This window comes from Catharus ustulatus, chromosome 1 (genome assembly GCF_009819885.2).
Source record: "Catharus ustulatus isolate bCatUst1 chromosome 1, bCatUst1.pri.v2, whole genome shotgun sequence".
In the NCBI taxonomy this organism is placed as follows: domain Eukaryota; kingdom Metazoa; phylum Chordata; class Aves; order Passeriformes; family Turdidae; genus Catharus; species Catharus ustulatus.
The window spans coordinates 98,859,957-98,882,238 of NC_046221.1; the positions used below are offsets into that span (position 1 = coordinate 98,859,957).

Here is a 22,282-nt window from a genome sequence, read left to right on the forward strand (position 1 = left end):
AAAAGGAGAGCACAGCTCTGTGCAATAGGTTTCTCCTCCCAAACACTGCAACAGGTTCTGTTTCATTATGGCTGCTGCAATAATGCAGTCCCAAAGGAATGGTGCTCACACAAGCCTATAATCCCATTTCACTGTGGAGCAGTTTTGTTCGTAAGCCACAAAGAAAGAAATACATCCCAAAAAAAAAGGCTGACAGAAGCTAAACAACTCTGACATTCCCAGGGCAAAAAATATGATTAATAGCCAACTGTGAAATGGAAAGAACATTTTATGAATGTGTGACCATCACAGAACTCAACTCTTCTAATATCAGTAATATACAATGGGGGGAAAAAAAAGAAAAAAGCAAAATTCTTTCCCCTTTTTAATATGAGGCACTCATATAACAACAATGCAAACTAGGTTTTAGGCACAGGAGAAAATGAAATTAAATTCTTACTTTAGAGGCTCAGGAGGGAGTTTAGTTCCTGAAAGGTTAATCTGCATCAAAGCAAGTGAGCTGCTGAAAAACTGTTTGAAGGAGGGAGGGACTTCTTTTCCTTTTCTGTAAGTAAACAAATTCATTAAGAAGTAGCATTCAGACACTCCTCATTCCAATAAATAGTGAATGCAAGCCATCAGAAATGTAATGATCTTTTACAGTTTAATTGCTCTACCTTAGGTAGTTCTGTAATCAGTGGCTCTCAATTAGCTTAGAATTATAATGTCATCAAAATGTTGATTCAACAAATAATCCTCACAACTGCACTGCTGCACAGAAGACATTACTATCTACCTCCTGTTTGGTAAAATACAAAGAATGATCATTTAGGTCTGGTTAACAGTGTATGTACTTACATCTTGAAGCTCAAACAGGACATGAACAAAACCCTGAAACTGCTTTTTCACCACTAGAAATAATAACTCAATGCTAGAATATCTTAACATCAATTAGGTGTCATCTCTGATAATAACCCAAAGCTTCAACCTGAAGAAAATGGAGGCTAATATTTCCTACAATGCAAGTACTCTAAGAAGTAAATATTCAATCCCAAAGACTTTCAAAGGGAGTTCCTCCCAGAGGAAGACAAAACAGGAATAAAAAGCATTATTAACCAGCATCAAATAATGAAAAATACAAACTTTAAAAATCATATGTAAAGAGGAATCATGTCAGCCAGACTTCAAAGCCTGATGCTATGCCCTTTAGAGACACAATATATATAGACTTTCTGCTGCATCAGTATCACACAAACACATATTAGACAAGGCAGCTTATTTTACAGACCTGTAGCAAAGAGCAGAAAGGGAAAGAAAATATTTTGTTCAGAATAAATAGTACCTATTTCCTCAACCACTAAGACTTTTTAAGGCTTTATAAAAAAAGTCCCAATTTCATCTTAGAAAGAAGGGTGATGCATGAGTGCAAGAAATTACAGAACAAAATACTATAGGAATTGAGGGTAATGACATTTAAATGGTACCTGTGAGAAAACAGAGTCCTTGAGAGGCTAAGGACAGCTAGATGCTGAAGACATCCACGAAGGAGGGCTCCACACACCTGGTTCAAAATAAGGGCAAATCATTTTACTTTATATTAACCCAAAAAAGTACCTAGGGATAGAAGGCAGGGAATGCTTCCTTGGCATTGAAATAGCCATAAAAATGGTCTTTACCATATCTAGTGCACACTCCGTGTTGGATAAATCCAGGTGAACAAGGGCATTTGGCTGGGCCAAAAAATTGTACAGGCTCTGTAATTATTGAACAGAAAGAATTACAGATGTTAATATTTATGTTATGACAAGGGTTACTACCTGTCATTGCATTTTCAGCTTTTACTATAAAATCACCTGAAAACTGACCTAATCAATGCAACCTGTTTTACTTTTGCAGGCTATAATTTTATCTTTTTAAATAGTGGGAAAAAAGGAGCTCAGACTACACTTACCCAACACTTCTCTTAAAGCACAGGTCTTGTGTTACTGCATTTAAATTTCACAGTAGATGATAATTAATTAAGATGATAATTAAACAAAGATTTGTGATGTCGCTCAGATTTCAGAAAGGGAAACTGGTTTGTAAGTTAAAGGCAGACCCTTTAAGCATGAGGGAAGCAACTAATTTGCACCTGAAGTTTACGGTTAGTTCTTAATATCAGCTGCACATTACAGGTTTAAGGCAGAATACAGAACAGATAATAAGATTTTAACATTGATGGCTTCAGCACTGTATAGAATATGTCATGTAAATGTTAGCATCTGTAAAACTTCTTACTATACACGTTTCATTTTGGGCTCTTTTTAGTCTCAGAGAGCAACACAGAAAGATAAAAGTGTGACCTAATTCACCAAAAAGTGGAAACCTCAACTCCACATGAAATCCAGCCAAACAGTGCACGCTTAACATTTCTAAAATAGATCCACTTTCCCAAAAATTAGGTCATTTAGCCCCTATACCTACAATACAAGAGAGGTCTCCACTTTAAAAATTTCCGTGCTTTCCTACGGTTTAACTGCTAAATAACAGGATTTCCTTCTCCTGTTAGAAAACTGAGTCCACAGATTAAGAGACCTCAATATTAATAATCTTTATCTTTGAACCATCTCTCTGAAAGGCTAAGAAAAGCCTCGTTTCTGCATTTATTTCTTAAAATACTGTAGGTAGACCTTAGGGAGTTTTTTTAAACACTGTCTGTCAAAGATTTATTTATTACATTTTATCTTTTGTTTTTACATTATTTACTACGTTATTCTTTCAGAGTAACTGACTGTGTGTCTTTACTTACATTTAACTTACATTTATTTGCTACCTTTAAAACCCTGTTGTCCCACTGACCCTTTCACCTCCTGCCTGAAAAGGCTAGTTCTCTGAATATGCTGATGAATCTGCAAGTAAGATATGTGACAAAGTCATAAAGTCATATCTGACTGCACTTTAAATTATGAGATTGCTTGACCATAGTTTTGCATCTTCTAGATGTTCAGTACTTAGAATTCAAAACCTGACAGTTACATCCACATAACTTTTGATGTGAAAGAGAAATGCAAATGTAACAGTCAAAAAGTGAATTTATACAAATTGAGAAGTAGATTTCATTATGGAGGAAACAGAGCTTCACTTCAATGGCAATTGATAAACTGAACAAAGGAGTCTAGAAAATAATCACATTCTTCAAAGAATCATAGGTTTCAAAAGCACGTATCAAGGAGGTGCATAAATTTATTTATACAAACAAAAATACTGAAAAACAGAAATTAGTTCTTTATTTTCTTTATTATTAGTTCTAAAGGAAATAATTTGTTTCCAACCATCCAATGAAAAAATTTGTAATACTCTTATCATTAAAAAATGATGAGGGCTTTTTAATGGCATGTTGTCACTTTCAAACAGAACTCAGAGAGAATGGTAAGTCCACTGAAAAAAAGTGGCACCCTTGCACTTTCCTCATGTATCAGTAGAAGCCAAAGACTAAAGGCATGAACTAAAATTATGTGGATTTTTTTCAGCTGTGGGGGGCAGTTCTCTGACTTTATACCAAAGAGCAGAAATAAAATTGCTATTTCCTATCCCACTAAAACTGTACAGAAATAAAGGCCAGTGGGAGGAGAGTGCTTACTGAGAGATCATCTCCGCGGAGCGCGTTCCCTGAGAGGTCAAGATAGACGAGCGTGGTGGCGATCAGCGAGTTGGCACTCAGTGACTGGGAAAGGCTGTTCACCCCTGCCAAAAAAAATTCACAACTCAGCTCAGCCAGCTCTACACAAAGCTGGCCCAGAGCCTGCAAGTGCACAATTTCAGTGATCACAGACACACACGAAAGTTTAATGACTTCCTGTTGCCATCACTGTACCGCAGCTGAGGAATAGAGATCACCAGGCAGATATGAGACTTTTCCCTGACACAGCGTGCCCAGTTCCACCTGGACCACGCTCTCCCAACTTCCCTGATGTAGTGTGCTGCACCTCCCAGATCCAGGATGTATCCAGATCCATTTTCAAACAGACTTTAAAAACACAGTTTACTCCATAATATTAACCCAGTGTCTTCCTACAAACAATAATATTTAGATAAAACTATTTGTGGAAGTAGATGAAAGCGTCTGTGGAAGACCAAGTATATTAACAATTATAATTGCCAGAACTTCAAAAGCAACTGACGAGACCTAGAAATTAAAAATATTTCAATTAATGTATTTGCCCGTGATTTCATAAAAATAGTTAATTAAAATTACCAAGAGATGCATAAAGACTCTCAGTTGCTTATCAGAACAAACACATATTTTTTCACATTAAAATTAAAAAGCTCACACTGGGAACAAACCAGTCAGGGCTTTCTTCCATTGAAACTTTTCAGCTTTTCAAAATACAAATTAGGACATGGCTATTTCTGATTCCTTCAAATCTTCCTCTTTCATCTGAGGGCCCTGCAGCTTATCATAAATTCCTTGATTTATTGTAGATGGTCTTTGCTGCCTTTCAAGCACTACATGCACAAGCATCACTGTGTCCTTTAGCTGATGCAGCAGTTTTTTCCTAAGTGCCTGACTGAAGCTATAAAGAAGGTAAGTGATCTACTACACAACATTCAAAATTTCTCAAAGCTAGTCAGTGATATTGGATGGGCATTCAATGGATGAAACACATCCAGTCTTCATTTAAAAACTATTATGAGACTGATTTGCCAGGAAAGATGGGGAAGAAACAGTTAACCAGTTACTTGAGACAAAAATACTTCTTACATCAGTGGTTTAATTTTCTCAGCTTTCAAGTATTAAGAAAGTCTCCCATATTAATAGTCTGATTCCTCGTGTAAGGAGGCTTCTGAAACTGGTAAAAAGTATCAAAGCACAGCAACACCTTTGTCAGGTCTCAAATCTTTTCTGCTTAGAGTAATTTTTCTTTCAACTTGAGATGGTACTGTTGAATCTACACCCTATTGCTAAAGGTAAACTGCAAACTAATAATTTTTGAAACTTCAAAAGATCTAAAAGCTCTGTTTAAATGTTTGACATTACAGCTTCGGATTCACTTTAGTGGGCACTCTCAACAACATTTACAAGCAACAAGAAGAAGAAACAAATGCAATTTTGTCCTGGTTGCTCAATGGCACCTAGCTGGGTTAAACTATGAGCAATTCAGCACGTACAACCAAAAACCAATTCCGGGAATTCAAAAGCAGTGTCTGAATTTAAGGGAGAAGGAGAACTATCAAACAACTCATAATGTTGCTGCTTGTTTCATGCTTAAAAAGGGCCAACTGCTCAAAATTAGCCACACCAGGGAAGGTAAACAATGTGAATGAGGGTTTTTTTTTTAATTAGCCTCTGGCTTGGGCTCAGAAAAGCAAGCTTTATCTTTGAATGAGTATACTAGAATTTTTCATTTAACCAGAATCTTCAAATCAATAAATTTATGTTTGAACTTCACACTACCTCATGCTATACTCTAACAGTAATCTCACTTTCATTTGCAGACAATCTTTTATGCTCTTTTACCACTCTCAGGAGGCTCAGACTGTTAACAGCTCTCAGGAACTTTGAGACACAATATTTGAAGAAAGATCAGCTGGGAAGTTGCCACCTGAACTTCACTTGTCAATCTTAGAAACTTATCTCAAATAGAAAGCACTTTTAAAATAAGGTCAAAACCTGTGAGGGATTGTTCTGAATTTCTGAAAAGCTTAAAATAAAAAAAAAATTAAAAGAAAAAAAAAAAGGTTGGAGGAAAAAATACATGCACTTTGGAGTCTTCTTAATCCAAGATCTAAGGACTCTTTTAGACTTTCTCCACAGAAAGTATTACAAGTTCCAAAATAGCCCCCCAAGTTAAAGGCAAATCATTACTGTCTTCTTAGGTTAGAGAGAAACTGACAGCTTTGCTGCAACCTGAGTTTCTTCAGGTCCTAAGGGTTGTAAGAATTCCCATTTTAAGATGTGGCACACACTATTTTTAAGAATTACTGAGGAGCTGCCATGGGACAACATTAATGGTAACATGTTACTCTGAAAGTCATCAGTATTAGACATACTGGAAAATATTTTCAGCTTTTGCTTAAAGATCATCTTCTAAAAGTATGTATGTTAAAAACCTCCAGATTCTTTTAATAACCTCAGAATTCACTTTCGCTGACAAGAGCTGTGTGGGTGAACTTCATCAAGCTGGCATTTATTCTTTATGAAGAAGGAAATGTTGCTAGTGTTCTCTTGACTCAAACTTCACAATCACTTGCTGAAATAATTCAGCTAACATGAAGTAGAGAATGAATGAACATACCAGAACTGCATAAATTTCTGTAAAATTCACAAGCATCTCATTTTGCAAGAGTACATGTTACATTAACCAAGATTCTTAATCAACTGTCACCAAAAATTGAGTTAGCAGTAGAAAACAACAACCCCAGAGTTTAATAAAAGTATTTTTAGTGAACATCATTATTTAATAAATTCTCCTTAGGATTTACTGTTTACTTAAGCATAATAAGAAACATGAGCACTCATAATGAAACAACAAAAAGTCCTTTACCCCATCCATATTTCCCCAAGTCAATCCTTGAAGCTGAGGATAATACAGAATCTGCACTTCACAGAGCAGTAATAAACAGGATAAAAGGGCATGGTTTCTATCTGTTATCAACTAATGTCCTTCATATTGTTAACTCAGTCATCTTTTCCAGGTCATCAACATCTACAAAAAGGCAGCAATAATGTCAGGGTGGCTTTTCCATTTTTAACACCCATTAACCATACGGGAGACCCTGGGTTTGTACAATCTGTATAAGAGGTCACTGCTTCTATTATTTGTAAAACAAAAATGCAAAAAATCCTGAAAGCTTCTGACTTGTGTTTCACTGCTGTTATTGCTTTTAAAATAAACAACCATTTCAATCACAATATCAAATCAGAAATTCGTAATTTATAAAACAAAGAAGTCTTTAGTCAGAGCAAGCCGCTCACCAGCCATTGTCACAATGCTTGGTTTCATAAAATAACTGTATACAAAACATTTGGAAATCTCCCTACACATTTTTGCTTCAGACATTTTTTTGAAACACATATGAAACATCTCTTTCCTGTCAATCCTAATTTCAGTCTTCCTTTATAATGCAGGTTCAAACTTAACCCTTACAGAAGCAAGTCTGAGTTTATCAAAGTGCTGAAGGGTACTCAGAACCCAGCCCAGACTTCAGCAACCCAGGACTGCAAAAAGAGCAGTGGCACTGTTGAGAAAATACATGCAAATAATTTACAAAATTAATTATTCTATAATCTGGTAAGGAAAAGTACTTTTTGTATGTAAGTGTGAAAGTTTTAGAAGAGAAAAAGAGGTATACCTTTAGGTGATAAGGAGGTTTTAGATAAATTTAAATGCTTCAGTCCCTTTGGAAGTTTGGCGAACTGGATGCTCAAAGATGACACACCTGTTGGGGACACAAAGACAAAATGGATGAGCTCTGTGACCTCAGGTTTTCCCAGCAAATCTCAGCAGGGGCAAACTGCACCGGTGACACTTGAGGAGGAACTGCACTCACTGCGCAGGTGGGATCTGTCATTTTATAAACCTTTTACTGATGTAATCAAGATCCCTGCTTTGCTAACCACTGAACAGATAGGAAACTTCATTTGTAACCATCAGTAATCCTCCTTAACTAGTTTAAAAACTTTATAATATACACATGCTTTTGAGAAGGAGTCAAAGTGAAGCTATTGCACACACCAAGCAGTCAGCACTTGGAAAACCTAGAAGCTTTAAGCTTCAGAAAAAAACTAAATTAAAATATCTAGGCATGAAATAAAACCCAACAATGCTGGTTTTATTTTCTTTTAAAAGGAAGGGTTGTCAAGGCAAGAAAGGCACCCATATTAGCTAACATCACCCTCGTTTTCTGAGGCAAACACTAAGAGCCTGACTGAAATCTTTACCAAGTCATAATGGCCACTTAATTCCCTTACAGCAGCCTGCAGGCTACCAGCCAGGACACAGGCTTGGAAATGCCACAACTGCTTGCAATCCTAAACAGCAAAATCCTATTAAGATGCTGACACAGACTAGACTACCTCAGCACAAATTCAACAAAAGAAGAAAGCCATAAGAAGGCACTTTTCATTAAAGCCTTTACCCAGTGCATCCAAGTTCCCCACTCCACAAATTTCAGTCTTCATTTTAAGTAAAAGATTGAAATTTGATTAAGGGGGAACATCCTAACTAACAAAGAAACTAAACTGTGAAATATTTATTAGGGGAATAAATCAACATAGAAACGCCAGGCTTAACCTGAGGTGTGAAATACAGCCATCTACAGCAATTCACTTGGAGAGAAACGGGCACAAAGAAAGAGGGCAAAACCTTTTACTTGGTTGAAAACAGTATATTAAAAAGCTGATACCCTTTCCACATACACAGACATGAAACAGACTGTGAAACTGTAGGTTACATACCTATGTTTACTCTGTTTTTATTCTGTTTTACTTATCATTGATCATGAAGGCGCCAGCTACCTTGCAGATACTGGGGTAGTGGGATTTTTTTTATGCTCTCTGTAAAAGTACATTACATGCAACACCACTGCAGCTCAAAACAATACACAGTTTTTTATTCATATTGCTAAAACATTAGACCCATGAGACCTTGGGATCATTTCTTGTAAAGCACAATGGTAACCAGATATCTTCACCAATTTTCAGCAGCAATGAATCAAATCATACTAACAGGATTTTCTTTCATAGCTCTATAAGGACTATCAGTATCTCTAAAGGATACAACAAATGTAATTTTTGCTGCTAAGCATTTTGACTAAGACATGCAGCAAATAGTTTTACCTCTCCATCTCTGTATGTAGCTAACAATTTGCAGACTAATTATCATTCTAGCCAAGCTTTGCACATCTTACTAGCACAGGGGTTAATTTACAGTTATAAGATACAGGAATCAGGTGCAGAAAAGAAAAAGTGCTTCTGGTTGCTCTGGCCCTTGAACACCCTTCAAGTCACTCATTTTTGCTAATGGCATAACAGAGATGAGAGTTCACATGGCAGAAATGGAGTTAGCTGCATCCAGGCACACAGTTTGGAATTTGAGTACTACCAGGCTTCAGTATGTTGGTTTTGCATTATTTTTAACAAAATATGAGATTAGATTCTGATCCTAGTAGAGCCAAAAGCAAAACTGCCATTACTTCAGTGTGGCTAGATTTTTACAGACAAGATTGATATCAAACTTTCCAGGTGTTAGTCTCACAAATATTGACAGTACCATAAAGGAGAGCCAAAAACAAATTAAGAGACTGGTCTCAGTAAAAAAAAACACTGCAGATAAACATGCCAATGTATTTGAACTGAAGACAGGTTCTATGCTTTAGATAAAGTAAACTGACTTCCCATTCTGTTGGGATACAGACAGTTTCATTAATTTGTATTAATATCATGCCTTCACTTATTGGTACCCAACAATATATAATAGTTTAGTGTATGTTTGTATTCATACAGGGTACAATATGTTCTTCAGAAAACAAAGAACTCTGATTTCCCTTATAACTGCAAAATTATCTAGTTCCAGTCCCTGCAGGTGATTCTTCCAATAGGTATTTTCCAAAATCCATGGTTACATGAATCTCCACTTTTACTTATGAAATACTTCCAACCACTTCAGTTTACCAAAGTCAAATCTGCCTTGCACCCAGGGAATTTTCTTGAGTTGAAAAGTTGCGATATTTGCACACTGCAATTACAATTAATTTCTAAGTACTCTACAACCTATCTAATTTAATGAAAAGGTCAAATCTTAATTGCACATTCGATAGGAGAGGCTGACATAATGAAAAAACCCTACTAATTTCTCCAAGTTGTAGTTTCTGCATTTCATTTTTGTCTTACATGGGGATACTGTGGAATGGCTTGAATCTATAGGTTTGTTGCAAAGAAAGCAACCCCCACAGATATGTTTAAAAAATGAAAAAAAGATCTCCTGCACTGTAGAGTACCCAATGCTCGGCCAATTGTTTTGTTTCAAAGATAAAACTGAGCTTCTTTGAAAAAAAAAAAACAAAACGCCTTTCAAATAACACAACCTAAATACACTTCTTCAAAAGCAGAATCAACAATGTAGCAGCCTTTTTTCCAGCTTACTACAGAAATTTCTGTAAAATGCACTAGGCCTACGGCACATTTTAACAATAATGTTCTTTAGTAAAGCACTGGCTTTCATGTGATAAGAATTCTTAACAAGGACAAGCAATAATCAGCAGGCAAAAGGTAATCAGAAGAGTTAAAGCAATTCATGTGAACAATTTAAAATAAAAAAATACAACAGGTTAAAACCAAAAACATTATCATACTTGCTTCCAGTCAAAAGAAAAGTGATACAGATGTAGAAAGGAAAAAAAAAACCAACCCTTCCCACTTATTTTTCTCCTCACTGAACCAGCAAGAAAGAAGAGACACCTACAAAATTCTGTGTTAACAACACTCTGACTCCATCAGGTTGTAATCAGATTGAACAGCTTTTCTATTCTGAATTATGACAGCAAAGAGAATAGAAGATTTCCCCCAAACAAACCAAATAAAAGAAGAAAAGGTTCACTGTGTAAAATTCTTATTTTTCTTCTGGCCCAACAGGAGCACAAGATAGTCTGATCCCAGAACACTGTGTGCCTGGAATGCATTAAGTGAAGCAAATGGAAATCTCACATGGGTAGCACTGAAGGGTCAACTCCAGACTGAAAGAATGCAACCTTATTTTAAAAATAAATGCCTCTTGGGTGAAAAAAAGAGTAGACAAGGGAGAGGAATGACTTGATATGTACTGAAATCATGCCTAGCAGTGCCTAGGCTGAGAAAAGCTGAGCTGTTCAGCTTGATTTTCCATCTTGTGGAGTTAACAGCACTTTGCTCCATAGGAATGCCAGTTATGCCAGCATTATTGAACATCACCAAGACCTCACAACAGGGCAGGCTAGCACAGAGCTGAGAAAAAGGGGTAATTTGCATACTGAAAAGAAATACAGCGTTACAGCTGAAATAAAAACACAAAACCATCAGAAAAATACAATCCAAGAAACAAAGTTGCCTTGTGCTTCATCTTTCAACTGATTACACTGCTTTTTAAAATGTACACCTCTTAAAAACTAGAGGGGTTTTTTTTACCCTCTAGTCCTAAACAATCACTGTGTTCTATCTTCCTTTAAAATCCAGTTTTGGTTTAAGACATCTAAACATTTCTCAACACACCAATGGATATGCATAAGTCAAAAAGAATGGCAATTCTCAGTCATTTGTGAACAACAGAAATTTACAGTAGAATTATGCACAAAACAATAACCTATTTGGCAGGCAAAGCTGAACACAGCAGTAATAATCCTACTATTACATTTATAGAAAGAGAAAAATGTAAATGTTACAGTACCTCTGTCTTCAAGTGGATTGCTAGCAAGGTTGATCGTATGGAGTCCTGAGTTGGGATTATGGGCTAGGGCACTGGCTAGTTTCTGTGCAAAATCCCTGCAACAAAAAAAGAGAGGGAGAAGGAATCCTGTAAGCTCCTCTGCTATCAGCACATTCAAAGGTTTAAAAGCATCAAGGGATGAGTAGACACAAGTGGTCTTTGCTGCTGCAGAGCACTGACTGATTCCTCATGGTTCTAAACAATGCTTATCTGGATAATTTGCTACCTTTCACTGGGAGTTACTTTGTTATTTATTCATTCTGTGGCCTAAGAGACTGAAAAATATACAATCAAAGCCTAAAATACTTTTGACAGAGATCTGAAGGTATAAAATAGGAGTTACACAGAATAACTCAAAACTTGACCACATCTTCCATCTCTCTGCATGCCACAGGAATTGGATATATCAACTTGCACACCATCACCTCCTTCACTCACAAGCTATCCTGCTCACTTGCAGCAGCTTTCTGCCAATAGTCACTCATACAGACGGGCTTTGCAGCATATCCAGAAGTATTTCTAACCTTACAGAACAGCAGGAATAGCTCTCTCAAAGAACAGCACCACACTGACAGTTGGTCTTTTGCTTCTTTTTACAGTGAGAAGCATCAAAGGGCGTGACCGGCTGATCACAGTCCCAGCAATGGATCCAAAAGAGATGTGGAGTATTACTTCTGTAACGCTGACCACAGCCAGGCCAGGGAGCACAGAGAGCTTTGGAGCAGCCTTAACCAGCCATGGTAGGCAGATGTAGTAGCATGACCTCTGTTCCAAAGCCACTTGAGAGGCAAGGGAGCATTGCCCTGCCTGAAAGTGCTTTGCTGCAGCTGGACTGCCACCACCCACAGCACTAAGCTGAAAGCTAGCTCGGGTTTTCTTACAAACCACACTGTCTCACTCTGGTGGAGACACATTCCTTGCATGAAGTCAGAAGGTTGGTGTCTTATCAGCTCTAGGATGAATCCTCAAACTTGTCCTTGTACCAACTGAGAAGTTATGATGTGATAAGGGACAGACCTGCTATGGGCCTTTGATAAAGTGAGGTTGAAACTTCCACGTTCTTACTTCACCTAAGTTAGACACCAAGATAGAAAGTAAAACTATGTCTTGAATGTCCTTCTTTCTCTCCCTGCCTTGAAAAACATTATTTCTCCTCCTGCAGGCCAGTGGCGGATAGCTACCAAAATGCTAATTAACACTGCCCTCTTTCCTTGAACAGATCCTGCCTACCACCAAACTCTGTGCTGAGAACCACAGTGGAGGTGGCATCCTCTTCTAGTACTTGGAAAAGAAAGGAGACTGAACAGTAATAGCCTCAATAGCTTTTGGTTATCTGCAGTTGCAAAGCTTACTGGAGTACAGAGATGCTCCAGGGAAGTTTAGTTTCCCTTTGAAACCCTATCTCCTTCTGGGGCTAGAACTGGTTCCAGCACTGCAGATGCATGATGAAGGGCTGCCTTTAGGAAAAACATATTCTCTTCCCAAAATACAAGCAGCATGTGAAAAGAAACACAACAAAAAGAACTTCTGTCTTGAAACTTTGCCACCTGACAGGCCCCAGGGTCCCCTGCTTTGCTACCAGCTGCTGCTGCAGAAGACTACAGATCTCCTGTAGGTCCTCAGTGACATTTGCCAGCACTCTGGAAATCCTCCAGCATTTCAAATGGTGCTAGATGCCTGCCCTTAGGCAACTGAATCAAGCTCCTTATGTCCAGTCAAGAAAAGTGAGTTTTGAGTTAAAAAGCAACAAACCCTTTCCTCTTGAGAAGTTTCCTCCTCTTCCTTTATCCCTAACAGATTCTTGTCATTACAATACTTTTCCTATACCTCCAGGCTTGTTTACAAACTCTGCTCCAGCTTTTGCCAACACTATAGGCAGAACATTACCAGAACATTTTGGACAACTAGAATGTGTATGAACTACTTAGTAAAGGCATAGCAAACTGACTTCCAGCAGAAAGCACTGGATTATCTATACTGGGCTCACAGGGCTCTGAGGTTCATTTTGGAAAAAGATAATACAAGTAACACACACTCCCTGTGCAGCCTCTGTCATAAACAGAGGCACCTTGGCTCTGGTCATGGGGGAACATCTCTTCCTCTCCTTTGTTCACTGTTTGTTTCAAGTAAAAAAATTTGTTACCTCTTTTGACTGCACACTTATGAACAGAGCATGCGGTGTAAGTCTGAAATTTCCTATAAAGCATCAAGCTTGCTCTGTATGCATTACACAGCCATGTTTGGCTGAAACAAACTTCTTCAGGCTTGGAGGTAAACCCCCAAAAAGATTCAATTTAACTATACATACGACAGACTAAGGATATTTAATCAAAGGAAAGAATACTACTAATCTGGAAATCTCAGAACAAACAAAACAATACCATGAGATCTGTCTAGACAACATCCCTGTAATAGAAAAAAAGGATGTGTGGGAGGAAGCAACACTGCTAGGTCTAAGGACATTAAGATCCTGTCAAGAAGGAGAAGATAAGACTGTCAAAGGCCCTCTGGATGCCAGCAACAGACAACAACTTCTGTTGTTCCCAGTGTGGCAGCTGGCCACTCCCTTTGGAGCAGGGCTGCTCAGGGCAGTGTGAAAAGAGGCAGGGACATTCTGCCTGCCAGCTTTTGGAGAGCATGTAAGTGCAACACATAAATCATTTGCACCAGCTCCTCCAAACAAGCCTTTGCATACTGGGAAGTCTGTCTTGCAGTCCCATGGAAATCACAGAACATCCTGAGTTGGAAGGATCAAGTCCAATTCCTGGTGCTGCACAGGTCACCCCAACAACCCCACCATGTGCCTGAAATTGTTATCCAAAAGCTCCTTGAGCTCTAGCAGGGTTGGGGCCATGACCAGTGCCTGGGGAGCCTGTTTCAGCACCCAAGCATTCTCTGGAGGAAGAACCTTTTCCTAATATCCAAGTTGTTGCTGTTTAGCATCTCCCAACGGAGCAGGCCAAGGGCAGCTCCTGCCATACACAGACTATGCCTGTCAGGCCAAGCTGCAAAGCCTGGTAGACACCAAAGCCCAGCCTAATCCACAGGCTGAGCTGCCCACTCATAAATCAGTATTTTGGTTATCAGATATTGTCCCATTCCTCTAAAGTACCTCAGGGCATAAACTTCTTTTCAAGTTCATTTTTTGGGCCAGTCTGAATTACTCTGCTCTCCCTAAAATCTGGACATCCTGTATGTTAATTAAAACATGTACCAAACATTAGTGATTGCTACATGCATTGAAGCCTTCCAAGCCTTCTAAACTGTATCCTTTATGTGTAGTTAAAGCAATAGCAATGGGGACAAAATTTCCAAGAGCATTTAAACTGGCACAAATCTTATCAGACAAGGGTTTATATTTGACATCCTGTTTTTTCCCAACAGGAAGTTCACACTTCCCTAGTTCTGGGTCCTTATTAATGCTACTGCACAATAGTTTGCTGTTTCATCATTTGGGAGGATGACAAGTGTTTATGAGGCTGTGGCCCAAACCAAATCACAGATATGACTGGCTGGAGATAGAAAAGAACAGAATCATCTTAAACTGACTCTGCTGTAGGAAGAAACATGCTCTTGCAGCTGCTAGGGTTATTTCTTACAGCTTTACTCTTGGTAGCCCTTTCTTAACCCTGGTTTGGCATTCTCTCACAGCTCATTAAAAATGACTGGTCTGTAAGCCATGGGAAGGAAGACATCCAGCAACAACAGGATCTCCTAGCAAACAGATATGAGAAATGGCAAAACTGACAAATGCATCCTTGGCAAAAACAGACAGTGTTGATCAGAACAGATACACACCAAGGCACAATGCCAAACACTCTGCATGTAAATGGAGACATGAAAACCAAAGTCACAGGTTGATTATCTGTCAAGTCCTGTTAAAACTGAAATCAGTTAATCCAACTGTGATAAATTAAGGTAGGCAAGGTGCAAAGGTAGTCAACGTATCCTTTAATATTAATGATTATCACTAGATTTTATGGCATATACTAGAAGAAAAATGAAATCAAAACCAGGGTATTATGTGTGAATGACAGCTATTGAAGGCAGTGCACTAGTGATCTGAAAGTTATGTATTATTCTAAATTCAACCTCAAATTTCTTGTGTCATGTTGGCAATTTTCTTTTAAAGGCATTACAATGCAAAGTGCACTTTAAAAAGGAGAAAAAGACTCCAGCAACGGAAGAGGAGACAATGTAAGGCACACCAAATATCTCCCCTGTGCTTGTTTCCCATTATTTGCAATTCTGCTATTTGTGTTCTGCTTCTTCCACCTTTACACTCCTTTTTTAATTTAAAAAAAATTCACTAGTTCTAGAGTTTATCTTGTCTACATTGTTTTGGACACTACCCTAACACTAAAACAAGTGCTACAAGTACAAACTAGCACAAGTGGAAGTAACTTGAGCTTTCTATTTCCTGTGAAGGGGGTAAAAAAAAAGCAAATACCTAGTAACTATAATTTACTGTACTTAAAATATATGCAAGGATTTAATTGTATGGCATATTTCTGTCTATCTTCCTTGTCTATGTCAAGCCATCAAACTTACTGATCTACTTTTTTCAAAAAAGTTGTTAATGTAGAAATCCTGTTATATTTGAGCAGACAGCAATCCACATTAAAATAACATCAGCTCATTTGGAAATAAAAAACCAATGTGTTATGCAAGATGGAATAAGGTTTTTTAACAAAACCTAAACCACTTTTTAAATGATCAAAGGTGTTGATACTTCTATTGGAGCCATATTTGGAGAGGAACAGTACGAGCCAGTTTAAGGTTTATGCTGTCTTTCAATCACTTTGCTCCACTTAGCACAACTCTCCAGGCAGAATTTTAAAAACCACCAGTATAAAGGGATTTCTTGGACATATGGACCCTCTGGAAAACCTGATAAAAAGCTTGTGACTAGAGTCTAGACAGACATTGAGCACAGCTTTTTAAATGGTTATTCTGGCTGACATACATCACACATCCCTTTTAGTGGGAGCAAGCACAGCTGAAGCAACATTTTGAAGGAATTACTTACGTTCTAAGCCCGGCATTCTCTAATACCAGTTCTTCCAACCGGCTGGACCTACTCACCACTCGCAGTATCTGCTCACAGAGATCAGTGGACTGCCACAGAAAAGACAGAACAGTGTTAAAGAACACAGACACGGAACAGACAGTTATTGAGTTAAGCTGTACATTGTAATGGGATCCAGGCCACAACCATCTTCTTGTTATACATAAATAGGAAGTAAAAATACTAGAAACATCCAGGAGAGTCAACAGAAGACTTCTGCAAAAGACTCAAGAGAAGCCGGAGGCAGACTAAAAGCAAGTAACTAATGAACCAAGCCACCTAACCTAAAGGGGCAGAATGTCTATGACAGTGAAAACAACCTAAATCATGTGGTTCAGAAAAATCTCTCACTTCATTTTTAAAGAAATCTTATTCATATGCATGCTGCTCCTGCAGAAAAAAAGTGGCAAAGAGTGCTAAGAAGAATACAACCTGACCAGGAATGACAACTCAACACAAAGAAGGAGGTTAGAAGGCAAACAGAAAAAAACAAAAAACCCAAAAAACCTCAGGAGAAAAAATACCCTAGTTAAAGAGGTCCTGCAAAGACTCCCAAGGACTAGTGGTTGAAGGCCAGTATATTTGAGTATGAATTCTTCCAGCCTGTGCAGAAGCAAATCCCACCTCATGTTCTTATTGCTGTTGAATTCTAGAATTTGCATGGATACTTGCAAGTGCCATGAACAGAACATGACAACAAAAGAGTTTGTTTGCTCTGCTCATTCAAACAGAGATAAAACCGTAATCATTCAAAAGCCATGCAATGAACTCTGTACCTCATCACCTTTTATTATAAACTTTTATTTTGCTTCTGGATTTGACTTTTCTTTTTCCTCCCACAGTTCACACAAACCAGTGACATACAAAGCTGAATTTCAGCCATGATCATGAAGTGCTGAAACTATTCTGTTATCTGCCTTTAAAAACAACAGTGTGACATTTATACCTGGGATATCTTTGTCTCTAATGACCCTCTGACATTTTCTAGTTTGTGTATTTTTCAGGGTTTGGGATTTTTACTTTCAAACTAACTGAATGTCCAAAAAAACACCACCTGAACAAAATAAATCTGCTCTACCACAAATGTAAAATCTTATTAATCCTTTATAGAGTAAAGGTTGACAATTTTTGATGAAGACTGTCAACTCAGCCATCTTCCCAATACTTTCTTTACCACTGTGTTTTAATAATTCAGAATATTATCACAATCTTTCTACAGTACTGTGATTGCAAGTGGAAAGTTTCATGCCTTTGCTATACACCACAGTGGGAACTGTGTATCAAACACAATGTCAGAGTGGGACTCATGAAACACAATGCACTCAATGGCCTCCGGATATGTCTGACCTCATAATGACCCTTGGCAGTGTTCTTATGGCATGGATTCACTGTCCAGCAATCTACATTTTCCTCATTTTTCACTTCGAATGTGTGGAAGGTAAGAGATCGGGTTTTTTTAAGTAACTGATGCATTTTCTAGACTGACAAAGTTTATTTGTTTTCCACAGGAAAGCTGGTAAGAAAAAGCCCCGAAACATTCCCAAAAAAGTATCTCAGATAGATAACAGGTTTTATTCTAAGCAATCTACACCAGCCAGTCCTCTAACTAAGCAAACTATCTCATTTCATTGAAGCAGAAACTGATTAATTGCATTGTACCTTTTAACAATGTTGATTTTAACAGCAAACTACAAGAGCCCTAAAAATACCACCAGCTTCATTCCATGCATAACTTTGAGAGAGATGTCCCAGCAGGAAAGAAATTTTTGCCTATTCTTTTGCCAAGAATCACATAAGTTCCTACTGAATTTTCATTAAAATTATAGCTCAGGAATATAATGAGAGCTTTACAGATCAATAAAATGGCATCAATTTAAACAAGATTAAACTTAATAACAATTTTTAAAGGCAAAAGCTTCCAGAGGCAAGTATGAATGCAATTTGTCAAACAAACCACTAACTCTATGACTATAAATGAGTATAAACTTTTGAATTTTGAAGAAATAGCCTATTTTGATATATTTAAATTTTCACTGAATTACTGCTTTTCTTGGTCCTTTTTTCAGTACTCCAACTTGTTTAGACATGCCTGCTTTTTGCATTTAGGAATGAAAATTGATATGGAAAAATACCAGTGTCACACATCAGTGCTTCAGAAAGCTGGGAAAGAAAATCATCAGACTGCAATGAAAATTATACAGAAAAAAATGTGCTTTATGCAAGAAAAAAAAATTCCCCAGAATCTTGGCATTTTGTTTTCACCTCCAAAAAGCAACTAATATTTCTGGCTGCTTTAAAGTTAGTTTCCTATTAGCCACATAGTATTGTCTGGGGAAGTCAGCAATGCCTAATGAAGTTTTATGGGCTATGACTATCAACCAACAAAGTTTTCAAACTATATTACTTGAAATTTTGACAAGACCTGACTCTCAGCGGTGTTTTTATGGTGCTAATTGACTATCTAACAGTTTGCATTTTCCTGATATGATTCCAGGAGAAAAAAAAATTGGCAGTAGATTGCCCAGTTTTACTTGCCTAAAAAATTTCACTTTAAAAAATGTAATAGCATCCTTTAAAACACAGCACAGTCTGCTAGAAGCAGATAAATTGAAACAATTTATTACTTACTAATTTCAGATCCTTGGAGGACAGCTTTGTAAACCACTGATTATACTCCAGAGCAGCAACTATAGGTATTAAGTCTCTAGAAAAAGAAAAACACTTTTACACACATTTCATATAACTGTCATTTGAAACAATCTCCTAAGTGCTCTTCCATGTCTCATTCCCCATAGTTTTGCAATGCTAATTGCCTACCATCCCCATTATAGAGAGCTCTGCATTCTGAAAAACAGCAGCAGCAGCTGCATGTCTTCCTCTTATTTAGAAAAAAAAATTTTGACTGGCCAACTGGCATCCATTCTAACATGAATTTTAAAATCAGGAATTTGTCTGGGCTGCCATTCCTACTTTTAGCATAACTTTTTCTTCAGCCTGTGACATGTTTAAGCTTCCTAATCACCTCTAATTATAATTTAGCATGACGCTAAAAAGCTTTTTGGCAGTCTGATGATTTAATATAATTCCATGACTGAATGCTTCTAGAGAACACCTCCTTGTCTCATCTCTATAGTTAAATTCCCTCAGGAAAGAGGAGACCTGCAACAGGATAATGCGACATTCAGCACAAACCCTCCTTAATTGTAAAAGGGATTTCATAAATGAAATTCTAAATTATTGCCATTTTCTTCATTCCAAGCCTCTTAATGTGAGCTGTTCTCCCTCTGTTAAGTTTCTCCAGTAGCAGACATTGATAAATGTCACGCCTGTACACTACCCCCCAGCAGAATCATTCATCAAGCACTATCACACCATTTAGCAGTGCAGCACTTGGATAAGTTTGGTGCTGCATATTAAATACTTATATACATCTACACAGAGGCTTAACAGCTCCATAGAAAGCACTTGTCTTTACAATGAAATTAAGAGCTGTAACATACACAAACTTATCAAACCAGCAAAATATTGCCATTCAAACCTGTTTTTCTAGGGAGAAATTTATAAGCTAATCCAACCCCACCTCCCCAGCTCTTTATTCAGGACACGTGCAGGTAGGCACAGCTCTGCACTGAACACGCAGCACCCTTCTCCCATCTTCATTTTATTCTTTCCCTCCTCCAGTTTTCCTCTGCAAACATGCAGACACTTTGGGGTGGTTGCTACACCCACAGGAAAGCCAGGAGACAAGGCGACATCACGTGGACAAGCATTCTGTAGGCTATATTGGGAACTGCAGCCGCTAGATTTGGAAGTACAAGCATCACTAAGGTAACAGATCGAAGGTGCAGCATTTTGCAGCAAAATACTGTAGCCCACCAACTGAGAAGCTCATGCAAATAGACCATTTTCACACTCCTGCAGAGGAACTACTGCGGGGTGCTCTTCAAGGATTTAAGCCATCTTTCCATCTTGTTCACAGCGCACATCACCTTGTGTGGTGAATTCGTTTCCACAGGCACAGCAGAGACTTAGCAGCTTCATGGAGTATATAGATTTGTTTCTGTCCACCATGTTGTTTTTGTTCCTACACACACACACACGCTTCATCTCCATGTAAAGCAATAACTAACTGGTGAAACGTTAGGTGAGAAAAAATAGCAACCCAGAGATACTTCCCCTTAGGCTGGGCGGGCAGGAATCTTCCCATGGAGTATGGAATGCCCACAGACAGAGAGGTTTGCACCTCCTCTGTGGTTCCCTGGCAAGATCAGTAATGTGGTAATGAATTTGCAGCTTTGATGCCTCTCTTGCCTTTGCAAGTGGAATGAATATAAGAGTAATTTTTCAGGTGAAATTTTGGTTTGTTGCAGTCACCATGCAGTAGTAACCAGGCAGCACAGCTGGGCAAACAATGGCCAGGCTGACACTCATGCTGTGGACCACCACCTCCAGAAGCAGCAGAAGGTACCATGAGCATTTGTAGCTCAGCCATCAGCAGTTTCTTCAAAGGAACTGAGGGACAATGACTGGGGATCACCAGCTGCAAGTGTTCACACTACCAGGAAGTGGTAAGGCAGATTGGAGGGCTGGCAAGAGCTCAGGAACTTCGGGGCAGGAGAGTGGCTGCAGACAGAACTTGCCTGAGGCTGTGCCTTTCTCCCCTTTCTTCCTCTGGCTTGGGAAGGAAATGGTTGACGGACAAGGAGTGCTCAGTCTCAGTGGCAGAGCTATGACACTTTCAAGAAATGTTTAAAGATAAGAACTTGCAAATCAGCTGGGCTGATCTGTTTGAAAATATTCCTGTCCAGGTGCAATGATGCTTCTTGAATAGTTCAGTCTCCTGCAGTGTCCAAGGCCTGTTTGTTCAAACCCCAGTCAAACACAGACCTTGCCTGGAACCTTCACAAACACCAAATGCTAACTCGACTCCACACACCCCTTTCCCCCTGCTCCCAACATGCCTGCAGACAATGGAACCCCTGCCTGCTCTGCCAGCAGCTGTACTTGCTGTCTAGAAACTTTGCTTTATCAGATTCTACCATCTGATTTTAAGGGAAGACTTTTTGTTTTTCATTTTTATTCCAATTTTTGAAGGTGCTTCTGACCAATGAGGGTCCCCTTCAGGAATTTACGTCTAGTCCTCTTGCTTTAAGCTCATTTAACCCCAATATTCTTGTTATTGAGTTTTTCTTTTCGAAATTATATATTGCTTTATTCACTTTATTCTACTGCAGTCTAGATGTGGTATTAACAATAACCTGAATTATTTTCCAATATGGTATGAAAGAAAGCTAAGAACCAGCTGCAAAAGCAATTTCTCATAACTTTCCCTCATTGAGTTACATTAAGATGCTTATATAATTAAAATCACCATCCAGAATAAAGTAATATTTATAAAAGATAAATCTGTGCCATCTTAAAATAAAACCAGATTATATTCTTCTGGAATGCAGACAATCTCTCCAAGCCTCAACAAGATTCCAGCTTATCTAATGCCTTCACATTTTTTCAACATCTCTGTCCCCCAGTGTATTTCAGATGGTAAGAAATCTCAAAGGCACAAAGGAAAAAATATAAACAATAACACTTTTCTTAATTTTTTTTAATGTCTGAATAAGCTAAAACACAGATGAAGATCATGCTCCCGTATCAAATAAGTCCTTTTTCATTCTTTTCACTTTGAGGTTTTTCTTTGTTTGTTTGTTTGTTTTTAAATAATTATATGGTTCTCAACACAACATAACTTCAGATAAAACCTCGCAAGTCACGTTCCCATGCAGAAAGCCATGCTGCGATG

At 38.2% G+C, this 22,282-nt stretch overlaps 1 protein-coding gene across 1 annotated transcript in view; it reads right to left on the reverse strand.

Moving 5' to 3' along the window:
• The window catches only part of CARMIL1 (capping protein regulator and myosin 1 linker 1), a 192,017-nt gene that overhangs the window by 80,040 nt on the left and 89,695 nt on the right, over positions 1-22,282 (reverse strand). Inside the window, exons 9-16 of the mRNA XM_033053339.1 lie at positions 19,114-19,189; positions 16,447-16,535; positions 11,379-11,473; positions 7,312-7,398; positions 3,599-3,702; positions 1,656-1,733; positions 1,464-1,540; positions 440-544 (exon numbers count right to left, since the gene is read on the reverse strand). Of these exons, the coding sequence (XP_032909230.1) occupies positions 440-544; positions 1,464-1,540; positions 1,656-1,733; positions 3,599-3,702; positions 7,312-7,398; positions 11,379-11,473; positions 16,447-16,535; positions 19,114-19,189 (711 nt within the window). The remainder of the gene's footprint in view (positions 1-439; positions 545-1,463; positions 1,541-1,655; positions 1,734-3,598; positions 3,703-7,311; positions 7,399-11,378; positions 11,474-16,446; positions 16,536-19,113; positions 19,190-22,282) is intronic.